The sequence below is a fragment of the Microcebus murinus genome, chromosome 4 (genome assembly GCF_040939455.1).
Source record: "Microcebus murinus isolate Inina chromosome 4, M.murinus_Inina_mat1.0, whole genome shotgun sequence".
In the NCBI taxonomy this organism is placed as follows: domain Eukaryota; kingdom Metazoa; phylum Chordata; class Mammalia; order Primates; family Cheirogaleidae; genus Microcebus; species Microcebus murinus.
The window spans coordinates 29,707,806-29,722,395 of record NC_134107.1 but is presented as its reverse complement, the minus strand read 5'-3'; the positions used below and the strand labels follow the sequence as shown (position 1 = coordinate 29,722,395).

Below are 14,590 nucleotides of genomic sequence, written 5' to 3'. Positions count from 1 at the left end.
AAGAAACCCGTGTGAGTCTTAGCGAGCAAGGCCCGTGCTGCCTCTCCAGAGCCCCTTACCCGCCGCAGCAGTTCCTGTACCCAGGACCCCAGCTTTCCGGATCACTTTCCGGATAACTTTCAGCACCAAAACTTAACCATTTAAAGCACTTTTTTTTTTTTTTTTTTTTTTTTTGAGACAGAGTCTCGCTTTATTGCCCAGGCTAGACTGAGTGCCGTGGTGTCAGCCTAGCTCACAGCAACCTCAAACTCCTGGGCTCAAGCGATCCTGCTGCCTCAGCCTCCCGAGTAGCTGGGACTACAGGCATGCACCACCATGCCCAGCTAATTTTTTCTATATATATTAGTTGGCCAATTAATTTCTTTCTATTTATAGTAGAGACAGGGTCTCGCTCTTGCTCAGGCTGGGTTTGAACTCCCGACCTTGAGCAATCCGCCTGCCTCGGCCTCCCAGAGTGCTAGGATTACAGGCATGAGCCACCGCGCCTGGCCCTTAAAGCACTTTTGAAGGGCATTTTTCTAGATGTAAACTGCCTTGGTCCTTCAGAAAAGAATACTGAGCAAAACCGTGTAGTTTCTTGAACTCAGAGACGTGTTAGGCACAGAACTGTTTGTGATGGCGATGGTGATGATGGCTGCTGTGGGCCCAGTTGTGCCCCACCCCCTGCAAATTCATACGTTGAGGCCCTAACTTAGCCCCCAGTAGCTCAGAATGTGCCTCTATTTGGAGAGAGGGCCTTTAAAGAGGTGACTAAGTCCAAATGAGGGTGGTTAGGGTGATCCGATCTGACTGGTGCCCAGTTCCTCATTTGCACTAGTCACATTTCATGTGCTCGAAAGCCACCTATGGCCAGTGGCTACCATACCGGACAGCACAGACAGGGGACATTTCTGTCACCTCGAAAGTTCTACAGGGTAGAGCTTCTCTACACTAGTAAGAGCCTAGAAGGAGGCCTTCCACTTTGTGTGTTACAGACTTATGTGCATGTTTACATTTTTCATAATAAATGAGAAAGTATGCTATTATCAGAAAAATAGGAACACATTTCCTGCATAAAAAAAAAATAGACTGTTTCCAAGGTAACAGTCTATTTTTTTATGCAGGCAGTAGCTTATTATCATTATTCAAAGTGTATATTTGTGTGTGTATACACTTTTCAAGTATGTTTTATAATGGAAATATTTTTAAATATTTAGAAAGAAGGAAAACACGAATCACCTGGCAGGCACACTGGTGGGTCCCTGACCCAGCAGCTTTCCAGCCTTGGCTGACTGAGTCTCTTAGCCTGCTCAGGCCTCAGTTTCCTGATTTGTGACAGAATCCCTGTACAAATCTTGGAGAATGATTTACAAGCACAACGATGTGTGGAACAACCTTTCGCAACTGAGGAACGTGCTATACAGAGGTGAAGCGTCAGTAAATAAGGCCAGAAAAGGCAAACCTGAACGCCCCACATGACCATGACCAGGGCTCAGCAGCCTTGCCCACTCCCGAGTGGAGTATTTTCAAGATGCTGCTGAGGTCACCAGGAGCAGAGGGAAGTGGTTGTCATATCCCCACAACTGTCATGGCTTGGCAATTTAGAAATAACTACAACAACGTAATTTTATTTGTTTAACAAGCACTTATGTAGTACTTGCTTTTTGCCAGGTGCTGTTCTCTGTGCTTTGCAAATATTTACTCATTTAATCCTCCTATAACCCTGAGGTAGTCACTGTTAGTATGGTCATTCATGTGGGAGGAGATCGAGCCTCAGAAAGGTCAAGTAACTTGCCCAAGGTCACATAGCTTAAGGGGTGAGTGTCTACCTAAGGCAGTGTGGGCTTTCTCCTTCTGTCCTTTCTCACTCCACCTCTTGCCCCATCAAATACGGTCATAGAGTTCCTTATGCCACCTTATTTATCTCAAGGGCATGAGATTGAGATTTTGGTATGAAATCACATGACTGAGGTTCTCGACTGACTTAGTAGCTTCAGTTCTAGTTTTCTGGCTGAGTTTGGTACCATGGCAAAGTGGGGATGGGCTGGGGAATCAGGCTGATCTGGGCACCAGCCAGTGATTTGCCACTTAGTAGCTGTGTGACTTTGGGCAGGCTACTTAACTTCTCTGATCTTCAAATGGCATTTCAGGAGGGTCGGGTCACCGACCTGTTACCTGTTGTGACAGTGCCTGGCATCATGTCAGGATGACAGTCAATGCCTTAATTCCCATCTTCTCCTTCATCTTCATCTTAAGTGGTGAGCGTTGGCTTCAGGATTCGGAGATGCCTGTCTTTAAGGAGTTTGTAGCATGGCCTCGGTGGGGGCTGGGGGACATTCTATATCAGGCGTCAGGGGACCCAAGTCCTGGCTGTCTTCTGCCTCGGAGACCTTGGGCAAGTTTCTTGCTCTGCTTTGCCCCACTTTGTCATCTGTAAGTGGGGCCTGGACTGGCCCCGCACTGAGGCCCCTGCCTGTCCTGTCATCTTCTGATTTGTCATCTGTGGGTCAGGACAAGCCCGTGCCCGCAGGGCCAGCGCCGTAGCAGGTGGATCCGGGGAGTTTCAGTTCTTCCCTTCAGGCCACTCTTGCCCGTGCTCCCAAGGGCTCCCTCCCTGCGGTGCTCTGGGGAGGCCTCCTGGCCCTGCCCAGAGGTAGGAACGGTGGGGACAAGGACGGCCTCCGTTCTCTTCCCCCGGCAGGATTGAGAGTGGCGGATCAGGGCGGTGAGAAATGAGTCAGAGGCAACTCCTTGTTGTGTGTGTGACTCTGCAGTTGATTCGTGGCTACGGGAGCCACAGTCATCGTTCTTGGCTGAGAATCACCCTCATTCGAGAGAGGTTGTGTGTGGGGACAGGCGGTCGTGTGCGTTGCTGGGTACTCAGGCAGTGGAGTGGGTGGCCGGGGGGCACCGACTGAGAAGTGCAGGGAACAGGAGCCAGCGCCATCCTCAGTGTCTTCCAGCCTCCCGGGGAAGTGTGTGTTTCGGCAGGAAGGTGGAAGGTAAACTCCTGGAACAATCCGTTCTGCTCACTCTTCCTCTTCTCTGTAGCAGTGCCGTGGAATGAGAGGCAGCTCCATCTCCCCGAGTTTAAGATCCTCGTAAAGGGAGTCAATATCCTGTAATTACACGGGTGAATTGCACTTAGCAGGCCCATTTCAAGAAGGGCAGAGAAATGGATCCTGTCTTGCTAGGGTGACCTTTACTGGACAAGTTAAATCCCAAAGCTAGCCAGTGAAACGGTTTGGAAGGGGCTTGCGTGGCTTTATGTCTTTTCCTTATTTGTTGATTTGCATAGATCTTTCCAAATGATCCAGTGGTAGTTTGACATTTTGAGACCTTCTAAAACTTAGCAGGCCTATTATGACTTGCCCAGCATTTATGGATACTGTTTTATTAACTATTGGCTCATTCTGAGCCTGGGGTGGAGGGGCAGAGACTATGCAAGAAAATCGTACACAAGTCTGCTCTCCTTTTTAAAAATAAAGCTAAGAGACAGGAGAAGCCATTTCTTTTTTGGTTTGGCTCTTGGTATTACAAGTTCATTGTCATTGTGTCCATTACCTACAGACAGCTTCTAGCACCTCCTATGTCCAATCAAAGGACTGCTTTGGTGCCCGTCAGAGCAGTCTAGATTGCTCAAGCTCTGACCACAGCAGCGTGTTAAATTTGGTGGTGGCACCTCAGTTCCTCCTTCTTCAAATGCCACAGCTGGAGCTGCACGCCCTCCTCCTCTGCCAACCTGAAGGTTGCCACTCATGGCCGGAACATCTCTTTTTCTTTCACCGTTGGTTTCTGGGACAGAGTAGAATTAGCTAGTGGGAGAGGCAACAGTGAGAATACTTCTGGCCTAAATCTGCTAAACCCTCAGGAAAAAAGTGACTATAACCTGGGAGGTGTTTCTTTCTGTCCTTCGCTCTGTTGAGCCCCCAAATTTATTTTGAGTCCTTCATTTAGACTGTAGATTCACTAAAGAGTAAGAGACTGACATTACAGGGCCGCGGGTGCCAGAGAGAGAAACAGATCCACCTGAACAGAAGTAGCCAGTCCTTGAGGCCCTGGGCTCTGCCGTTCTCCTGGGCATGTCCCATGGTCTCCTTTCCTCTCTCACCGGCCCTAGGAGGTTGGCACTGCTAACACCTGAGGACTTTGGACTCAGTGTGTCCAGAGCCACACAAAAAATTGGGAGTGGCCAAGTTAAGACTCGAACCCAGGTTCACTCCAAAGCCATTGCCTCTCACCATGAAGCCATAAAGTCTCCCAGGAACTACCACAAGGGAACAATATCCTTGAGCCCAACCCTGCAGGGTAAGTCGGGTTTAGAGAAGCAGAGAGGGAACAGGAGAGAATTCTGGGTAAGGGGAGCAGTAGGTAGGATGAGAAGCCTGGGGGAGGGACCGAGTGTGACATGACACAATAGTGCCCCACAGGGCAGAGCCACCGTGGTCTCCAGGGCCATCGTTGTTATGTCTCCCAGTGCCTGAGTGAGTGCCTGTGCTTAGTAGGTGCTTAATAAATATTTATTGCATAAATGAATACACCAACAGACAGTTATCTTTCCTATTGACTGAGTCCTTTGAGGGCAGGGACTTGGTCTCAGAAGTCTTTGGGTGCTCCACAGCCCACAGTGGTCAATTAATAGTAAACACCCTGTGAATATGCCCTGACGGAACCAATGAACAAACAGCAGGTAAGGGATGGTGAGGGTCTGTGCCTGAGTGAGGAGACACTGATATTTTGGGAGACACTGAGGAATACCCATGGACTAGCATGGTAAGGGCGTATCATGAAAGGTGTTCAGTGCCAGGACAAGAAATTCTTGTGTTCTTCTGGAGGCATTTTTTTAAAAGCCATATCTCGTCAGACCTGGTGGCTCATGCCTGGTGGCTCATCCCAGCACTTTGGGGGACCAAGGCAGGAGGATCGCTTGTGGTCAGGAGTTTGAGACACAGCCAGAGCAACATAACAAGACCCTGTCTTTACGAAAAATAAAAAAAGAAATTAGCTGGGTATGGTGGTGGTTGCTTGTAGTCCCAGCTACTCAGAAGGCTGAGGTGGGAGGATAGCTTGAGCCCAGGAGTTGAAGGCTGCAGTGAGCTGTGATCATGGCATTGCACTCCAGCCTGGGCAACATAGTGAGACTGTGCCTCTTAAAAAAGAAAAAAGCCATCTCTTATTGCACAATACTTGGGCTTCAGGCACCCAGGCAGTGTCCTAACTGACGGGTACACGTGGGAACCAGAGTCACGCACAGCTCAGAAATCGCTTTTCTGCAGGACTGCCCTCCTCCTGGCCCCATGGTTACAGTCTTCCCACTTTGGGGTGACCACACTGTTATATAATCAAAAACAAGCCTGTGACAACTTACAAATGGTTCGGAACCTGCAGTGAATGGATGCTATTGCTGCGTCCGGGAGTTGTTTTGGGGATAGTTTTGCTAGAAAGTCCCAGACAAAATCCTCTAAGATGTGGTCTGCTCGGACCAGGAGTTCTCAGTGAACGCTGCCCTCTCTTTTCAGGTGTTGGCTACATTTTTGTGATTTTAAGAAAGCCTGAGGGCGGGAAGGCAGCCCCGGGAGAAGCCCTTTTCCTGGGCAGTGAGAACCTTCCGGTGCTAGAGGCGAAGCCGAACCCTCACCTGGACTTATGACCCGCGGCTTCCCTCCCATTCTGCCCGTCGAGTTCCACAAGATGGGCTCCTTCCGCAGGCCCAGACCGCGCTTCATGAGCTCCCCGGTGCTCAGCGACCTGCCCCGATTCCAAGCCACCCGGCAGGCTCTGCAGCTGAGCTCCAGCTCGGCCTGGAACAGGTAAAGGAGGTGGCCGGGTGGGCGGAGGGCTGCCAAGGGCCAGGGCAGGGCAGGGCAGGGGCATCTGGGCGCTGGCTGAGCTGCTGCTGCCCCTGGGATCTCTGCTTCTGGAATGCCGCGATTACAGGGGCAGATGACATTGAGAGCAAGTTTTCTTACGTCCAGTGGTGTCCGTTAGCTTACCTTATCTTAGCAGCGAAAAAGTAGATCACCAGGAGCCTCTGGCCTTTCAGAGTCAGTTAACCAGCCCGGGACAGTTGGATTGGAATTTGCAGTGACTGTTCATGCCCATTAGTCACATGTACCGAAGGTGGGCTCATCATGTAGTTGCCACCTTTCCATTTGGGAAGAGAAGACATATATCTATGAAGAGTTTAATGAGTGGCATAAACCGAAGAGTATCAGTACCTGTGAGCCACAGGTGTTTGGGAGTTTTGTTAGGTGTCTAGCCCACCTTTCCTGCACCCAGCAACGCGTGGAGACCGAATCACCACTATGTCTTATGCTCTTGTGGGCTACCCCTTTTCAAATGTATGCAGATACTCTTTGGATAAATTACATGTATCATTACTTTTTTTTTTTTTTTTGAGACAGAGTCTCACTCTGTTGCCTGGGCTAGAGTGCCATTGTGTCAGCCTAGCTCACAGCAACCTCAAACTCCTGGGCTCAAGCGATCCTGCTGCCTCAGCCTCCCGAGTAGCTGGGACTACAGGCGTGCACCACCATGCCCGGCTAATTTTTGCTATATATTTTTAGTTGGCCGATTAATTTCTTTCTATTTTTAGTAGAGATGGAGTCTCACTCTTGCTCAGGCTGGTTTCGAACTCCTGACCTTGAGCGATCCTCCTGCTTCGGCCTCCCAGAGTGCTAGGATTACAGGTGTGAACCACCATGCCCAGCCCATGCATCATCATTTTAAAGCATGACTGAATTCTTTGTTGTTTGGGTCAGTATGGGTTTTTTCAATGAATGGACACAGAAAGCACAACTCCGATGATGGGGATTTGAGTTGGAACTCTGAAATGTTTTGGTGTTAAATAGATTCTTGTTCTTTAAACAAAAGACCCCGGGGCCCTGGATAGAGGCAAGATTGTAAGCAACTGTTTTGCTGAAAGATTGGGCTGGGGTCCCAGAGCCTGTGGCATTAAGCTGCCCCTCAAGGGACTAACTCTTACTACCTGTACACTGCACAGGAGTGGGAATGGAAGTGGCCTGTAAAGGAAACCAAAAAGCAAAGGGGCTAAGGAAAATGCTATTAAAAAGGCATGGAACTGTCATTTCATGTTAGTGCCAGGCCACCAAGCTGCCCCGTGAAGACAGTGGCCTCCTAGGAGAAAGATCCCCACAGGTCAGCTCCTGCTTGCAGAAAATGCCATTTCGGATTCTTCCAGGCCCAGTTTCCTGAGAGCAGATCCCAAGGCCTGCCCTTTATTGTCACCGCGCACCAGCAGGGCTGCCAGGGAGGCGAGGGAGGAAGACCTGCCCGCCCTTAAGAAAGCGGGGGCCACTTTGGAGTCCTTTGAGCTCGTCTTCCTTCCTCTCCAAGGACGCTGAGAAGGAAATGGTAGATTCCAGGCATGGGGAACGTGGCCGTGTTCGTGCCATGGGTTTCCTGGCCCTTCCACCCACCTTCGGCCCTGAGCTGCTTGTTGAAATGGCCCTGAAGGCAGATTCTCTAACCAGGATTTTTTCTATTTCCCTGCAGCGTCCAGACTGCTGTGATCAACGTGTTCAAAGGGGGTGGCTTGCAAAGCAACGAGCTCTATGCACTGAACGAAAACATCAGGTATGTGGCAGGCCAGGTCTGGTGCTGCTTCCTCCCATGGGCTTGAGCTGGGGCAGAGGGGGCCACCCCACCAGGAGCCTTACCTTAACTTTTGTAATGTTTTGTTTTTCCTGCTGGGTTCTTGTTGCTTTTTCTGTCAGCTATTATGTTGCTCTTACGGCTATTGACTTCTGATCCAGAGACAGTTCATCCATTTGTTCACATATATAGTGTGTTCTAGGGGGTAAGGGGTGGAGGGTTGATAGGTGGCAGCTGTCATTTATTCTGTAAACATCTATTGTGCTCTGCTTAATCATTAGGGACCATATCAGGCCGCATGGCCTCGTGGTCAGAACCAGAATGCTTGGGATTTTGTTGCTATACTTTTACTAAGTGGTTTACCAACAAATGTTTGAGTGTCTTCCTGTTGGCCAGGCACCAGAGAGACAACAAGGAGAAAAGACAGAAGTGGAACCTGCCCTTCTGGGATTTATTTTCACTGGGAAGATAATCAGTAGTTACTTAGTCACACATGTAAATGTACAATGCAACTCTGACAGCTGCTACAACATAGTTGATGGGATGAAAGCATCTGTTAGTATGACCTGATCTTGCCAGGGAGGCCAGGAATGTGGATATGATGCTGGTGCTGTGATCTGAAGTGTCAATGGGAATTAACTAGGAGAAGAGGGCTCCAGATGGTAGGAACTGCATGTGCAAAGGTCCTGTGGTCGCAACGAGCAAGGAACCAAAAGAAGGCCCAGCCAGGTGCGTAGTGCACCAGAGGTTGGGTTGGGTAGGGATGTGATTGGGTTTGTGTTTTGGTGAAATGAGGGTGGAAAGTCAGGCAGGTCCCTGAGCACCAGAGTCTCCTAGGGATAGGAGGTTGAACCATCAGAACTTTTAATGCCCTGGCATTCATTCCTCTCTGGGTGTGTTAAGTGCAGAACATCAAGGCTAAAGAGCCAGCCCTGGAGTGGGCAGAACAATAAACAAGGCCATAATTCGAGTCCTGTTTACTTTTAGTTAAGGCCCGTATAAAGGGTAAATGAGGTGTTTTAAGAGCTCTGCTTCCATTAAAACCTTTAGAGCTCATAAGTAAACAGAGTCGTGTTAAATTTCTCCCCATGTGCTTGAATTTCACATCATACTTACATAAATATGGAAAGAGACAAAAGCGATTATCTAGCCCGAAGCCTCATTTTACAGAGGAGGAAACTGAGGCTCCAAGAAGTTGAGTGATGGGGCCAAAGCTGGGTCAGCCAACCCCCAGGTTGCGAGAGCTCAGTTTTCCTCTAAGAACTGCAATACTGAGATCCTGGTCTTTCCATGAAGTTCTCTAGCTCACAATAGAAGTGTAAATAAATAAAACAGCGACTCAGGAACGTGCTCATTGTTCCTCACTTCGGGAGGCTGATCCTGAAATTGTACTTAAAAGCTCTGTTTGTGGGCAGCTAGGAAAAGTAGAGGCCAAGCCAGATGTCACCAGCCCTGTTAGCCCCGGGACTGCTCACTCAGAAGCCTTTGGGTGCCAGGCAGGCCTTCTAAATGGGCAAAGCTGGCCTGGGTGCCCAGAGGCAGAATCTCACCCTCTATTGAAAGGGGATTACTTTGGCAGGACACAGGTGCAGTGATATATTGTCTCATTTCTCAAGAAGAACCGGAAATTGAGATTTTTATGTGAGATTTCCTGACTTTCAAATGTTGGTAAATAACCCAAATTTCCCAAACATTGGAGCAGGCCAAACAAAACACATCTGTGGACTGAACGTGGCCGGCAAGCTACCCCCTACGGGATCAGCTGTCGCAGCGTGGGGAGACGTTGCCGCTGGGGGGTGAGTCCCGAAAGTGCTGGGCACCTTCCCCGTGCATCGATATGTTCAAGAGAAAATTATGGATAAGAGAAACGATATAACTTGTCCAAGGTCAGGCAGCTGTTGACGGTGGAGTCAGGATTTGAACTCCTCTCTGATCTAGGCATCTGTTATTAGTCAGCATGGGCTGCCATAACAGATACCATAGACTGGGTGGCTTAAACAACAGAAATTTATTTCTCAATGTTCTGGAGAGGAGGAAGTCCAAGGTCAAGGTGCTGGCCAACTCAGTTTCTGGTGAGGGCCCTCTTCCTGGCTTGTTGATGGCCACCACTCAGTGTGTGCTCACCGGACCTCTTCTTTGTGTGTGTGAGGAGGGGAGCAAGATCTCCGGTGTCCCTTCTTATAAGGACACTAATCTCATCGTGAAGGCCCTATCCCCATGACTTTATCTAACCCTAATCACTCCCAAAGGCCCCATCTCCAGATCTCACCATATAGGGGGCTGAGGCTTCAACATACGAATTTGAGGGGGCACACAGCAAAACCTTTGTTCTTTGCACTATGTTGTCATGTCAGAGAGAGAGAGAGAAGTTTTATGTTGGGGAGAAGGGTTAAGCTGATGGTTCCTGATCTTTTTTTTCATCATCATTCCTGTCCCCAGGCCTCTGTGAGCCATCTCTCATCGTGTCCTGTGATTGACACCCCACCCGAGGAACATGGCACTCCCCCAGCCCCCTTCTCTAGTGTTGGGGTTAGGGGTGCCACTAGAGGTTCCTCTCTGTTTTGAGTGATTTTTCAGATTGGTGGGAAATGCATACAGTGGGGGTTTGAAGCTATTTGCTCACATGTGCATTGAGCCCAGAATAAACCAAAGCTGTAAGCAAATCAGAGCTTTCACTCCCCGTGTTTCTGCACCTCTGTTTTCTGGTCTCTAATACAATGGCTAGAGTGGAGACTCAGGGCATAACCGAGAGCATGAAGCGCGTCCCAGGCATCGATGTGACCTGGGCATCCCAAGTTGACTAAAGCCAACTGACCTGCACATGCTCCCACTGCTGCAAGACCCTATGTGGAAATAAACACAGCTGCCCTATTTCAGAATCTAAAACACTGACATGGACAGGCGCTTTCTGGTTGCATTCGAATAGACCCTTGGGTTTTGATTTTCCTTTTCTTTTTCCTTTTGGCAGACTTGTTTGCAGAGTAGGTACATCAGCGCAACAGGATTGGGGCATGACCAGTGGGGCACGTGGCGAAGGGGGCACAGGATGGTAGGAATGTTAGAAAGGAGATACGGAAGGAGAGAAGGCTACGTTGTTCTCAGGCCCATTTTTCCATCAGTTGTGACAGTCCTGTTTGCAAGAAGATCTGTGCTGGGTTCAATAGAATTTTTTAACTTAACAGCTTCTGAATTCAGAGACTTGGGGATCAAGATCAGGCTAGTGTGTGGCCTTGGGCAAGTTACTTCATCCTTCTAAGTCTGTTTTTTCTTTTATAAAATGAAGGTAATAATAATAGCACCAACTTCAGGGTAGTTGGGAGGATTGGGATAATGCTAAAAGCATCCTTAGGACAGGATCTGGTGTATAATAAATGTTTAATAAATCTTAGCCATTATTCTTATCATGGGGAACATTTAGGAATAATAAACTGATAAATGAGGGGTGCGTATTGTGCATGAGAGCACAGAGCAGCGTGATGAATTGCTCCATGCACAGCACTGTATAAAGACTTCTCCAGCAGTTTGGATGGGCTGAGTGAGCTCACTTTGAACTGGAGAGTCTGGGACCGGCTCCTCAAAGAGTGTGCTTGGACTTGAAGTTTGGGTGAGGCTAAGTGCTTACAAGGAGAGCCAGCTGTTTCTCCTTTCCACAGAGGAAAGAGCAAGAGGAAATGACTTTCTCAGTTCTTCATTCTACTCAAGCCAAACGATAATAAACTTTTTGATGGATTATCCAAGTCCAGTGTTGAAGCCTAAATCAGTTTCCTTGGGCCGCCCATCTTAGCTGTCCCTGGCCACCTTTCTAATTATGGAGTTAGCGTGTACCTGGGCAACGTGAATTTATTTAAATATTAGCCAATGCAAAAGATGAATGGGAAGGTCGATATTTTATGTAACCAGGTCCTATAATGCAGTCATTACAAATAATTGGCCCATTGTCTTAAGACGTGTCATTGAAAATGGGCTCTGGTTTAAATTTTAGCGGACAGAATTTGAGCTTGCTATGATGAAGAACTTGGGACTGAGGATAGCCAAGTCCTAAAACACAGTATTGGATCCACAGACATCTGTCTCTGTACTTTAAGAGTAAATTCATCAGAAATGTCACACCTCAATATAGCGGCCAATGTTCCCCCAAATAAAAGTCAGGGCACATGATCTGTTGATATGAAAGTCATAAATAAGAATATTTTCTAATGAAACTGCTTTAGAAAGCAGAGCTTGTACGTTGTTATATCCCTAAAGGCAAGAAAATGACTTTTCAGAGTAGACATACTGTGGCTAAATCTCCCAGTCATCACATAATCTATAATTCTGGCACCCCCCAATTTCCATCTCCCATAGCGTGGGCTGATCCTGGGAGCCTTCTTGTTTGAATTCTCTGTGGGTCACTGATGGGGTTTTCAACGCCCCTCCCCAGCCTCACCCGTGATGTGGCTGCATTTTGGCAGTTGGGATGAGTCTGGTTAGAGGTTTGGGTTTCATGAGCTCGTCCAAGAACAAGAATGGCGAAGCTCTCTGGCCCAGGGGCACACTCTTCCTAAACAGTCCTTCCAGCCAACCCTCCTACTGATTTTACGTGACCAAGAAGAGTTAGAAAAGTGGGGGGGAGGGGAAATACCCCCAAGGTTTATGTTTACTGGTTCTTGTAAGAACCTATACAAAGTAGGTTTTTTAAAGTGCTTTCAGGTGTTGATTGGTTGGAGCGTTGTGTCTCTAAGGAGGGGTCATTGATTATTTATAGAACGAATGTGTGTGGGGTGCTATGCTGGGTGCTGGGCTGTGTTCTAGAATGGCCACTGGGTAGGTGGTTCTTGATTTGGGGGAGCTTACAGCAGAGTGAGAGAGGGGACCTAAGCCGGCAGTTATCACATGATGGTTTTCGTGGGGTGAGAGCGGAATCCGGAGTGCTGGGGCTGTGTGGGGGAGGGGCGCATAATTAGATTCAAGAGAAAATGATACCTAAGTTGGAATATGAAAGGGGGACAAGCGGGGAGCAGGCAGAAAGGGCAGCTGGGGATAAACTTTCTTGTCGTCACTCTCTTCATGCCCTCCCACCCCCTCCCACCCCTCCAACTCCCTGGGAGGACTTTTTTCTCTGCAGAAATAAATGCTCAGAGATGAGGTTTCCGGAAGCCCGAGATGAGTTATCTGCAGCTGGCCTGAGGCAGGAAACGCACATTTTCCTTCTCTCTCCAGCCTTCTGTTCTTGTCGGGAGGGAGGAGGCGGTGTGAAGGAAACCCCAGAGATTTTCAGGGAAAGAGGAGGTTCCAAGAATTGTGCTTGATCTCTGACAGGTCCTCCTTCTGAGTCAGTTGGCAGCCCCAACCCCGCAGGGAAATCCACCTCAGATTTTTCCACCTCTTTCACGGAGTCTGTCGACTGCAGTGGGACTCACAGCTGGGGGAAGATCTGGAAGGCGATGAGAAGGGGAGCCAGGTCCAGCCCACAGGCTGGCAGAGTAGACCCGTCTGAGGCCCCATTCCATGAAGTCATGATTGTAGCAGACACTTGCTTAGCGTTTAGTGTGTGCAAGTTTCTGTTCTAAGCTGTGGTCCCCAACCCTCTATTCATGGCCTATTAGGAACTGGGCCACACAGCAGGAGGTGACAGTGGGTCGAGCTAGCAAAGCTTAATCTGTATTTACAGCCGCTCCCCACTGCTCGCATCACAGCCTGAGCTCCGCCTCCTGTCACTTCTACCCCCTAATCCTCCCACGCCTGTCCGTGGAAAAATTGTTTTCCATGAAACCGGTCCCTGGTTCCAAAAAGTTTGGGGACCGCTGTTCTGAGTGCTTTATGTATGTGAACTCTTTTAAAACTGACCACACTCCTGTGAGATAGGTACTATGTCCCTGTCTTACAAGGAGGAAGTACAGGCCCAGAGAGGTAGAATAACTCACCCAGAGTCACCTACTGAGAAGTGCCTGAGCTGGGATTTGAACCCAAGCCTCCTATGTTCTTAAACACATAGTAGGTAGGCTGCAAGAGGCACTCAGAGCTGGCATTGTCCAGATGTAGGCTTGACATAGGTTCACCAATAGACCGTGAGGAAAGGGGGGCCTTGTCTTCTGAGCAGCCTTGGTTTGGGAAGGGTTAAGGTGAGGCCTTCTCTTTTGTACCCAGATGACTCTGGGTACAGAGTGTGCTGCTACCTGGGGCCTGCTGTGGTTGAGAGACAGGCTTGGTTCGAGGGTAGGAAGGGTAGTTAGAGGGAAATGGCAAAAGGGAAACCCACGGGGATGGCCCGTATGGTGTTTGGCCTGAAAGTTGTTTAGAAATCTAGACATCTCACCTGAACGTTCAGGTGCGTGGCCTCTCTGAAAAGGTCCGATCTGGCCATGCTGGACCCATGGTCTGGCGTGGAACCTGCCAGGGGAGCTGAGGCCTGGCTGGTGGCTTTAGAGAAATTCATCTGCTTCCTTCCCTCCCCAGCCTGCCCTGTTGTGTGGGTGGCACCGCTGCCTGACTTTCAGGTTGGGCCTCTGTTACAGTTGGGAGCTACCTGTGCATGGCCCCAGGCAAGGCTGTGCACATCCCCATCCACAAGACGAGGATAAATTCCTACCTGCGGGGCTGTTGGAGAATTTGAGATGCTGCATGCAAACGGCCTAGCTTAGTACACGCTACAGCATTAGGAGCTCAATAAACGCTCTTTGTCAGTTGCCTTTGTGCTTCTCACTGTCCTCACGGCCGCCCACTAGAGTGCAGACAACAGGACAGTGTTGGTACTAGTGAGTCCTAAGTCGTGGACACCACCTGTGGAACGGATCGGAGGAGGAGAGGGGCCTTTCCATGTGTCACTGCTGAAAAGATGCCCCCTCCTTGAGACACGCCCTGTTGCAGAAGCGAGGTGGGTATCTTCAGAGAATCCAGCAGTCCGGCTGGGTGGGCGCTGACTGGCTACAGCGCCGGGCACAGGACCCGGGGGCGACTGCTATTCCTGGATCTGGAAGTGGTCTGGGTGGATCTCGCAAAGGAACCGGGGTGGCATTCT

The 14,590-nt window shown here is 49.2% G+C and overlaps 1 protein-coding gene across 3 annotated transcripts in view; it reads left to right on the top strand.

The window, feature by feature from the left end:
- Window positions 1-14,590, top strand: part of PRR5L (proline rich 5 like) — an 86,656-nt gene that overhangs the window by 13,451 nt on the left and 58,615 nt on the right. For 2 of the 3 annotated variants that reach the window (XM_012738740.3, XM_012738741.3), the window contains exons 2-3: window positions 5,499-5,789; window positions 7,495-7,575. In XM_012738740.3, coding sequence (XP_012594194.1) covers window positions 5,626-5,789; window positions 7,495-7,575 — 245 coding nt within the window. In that variant the 5' untranslated portion in view covers window positions 5,499-5,625. Of the gene's footprint in view, window positions 1-169; window positions 2,982-5,498; window positions 5,790-7,494; window positions 7,576-14,590 lie in introns of those variants that run through there. The other variant, XM_012738742.3, reaches the window with a different exon arrangement.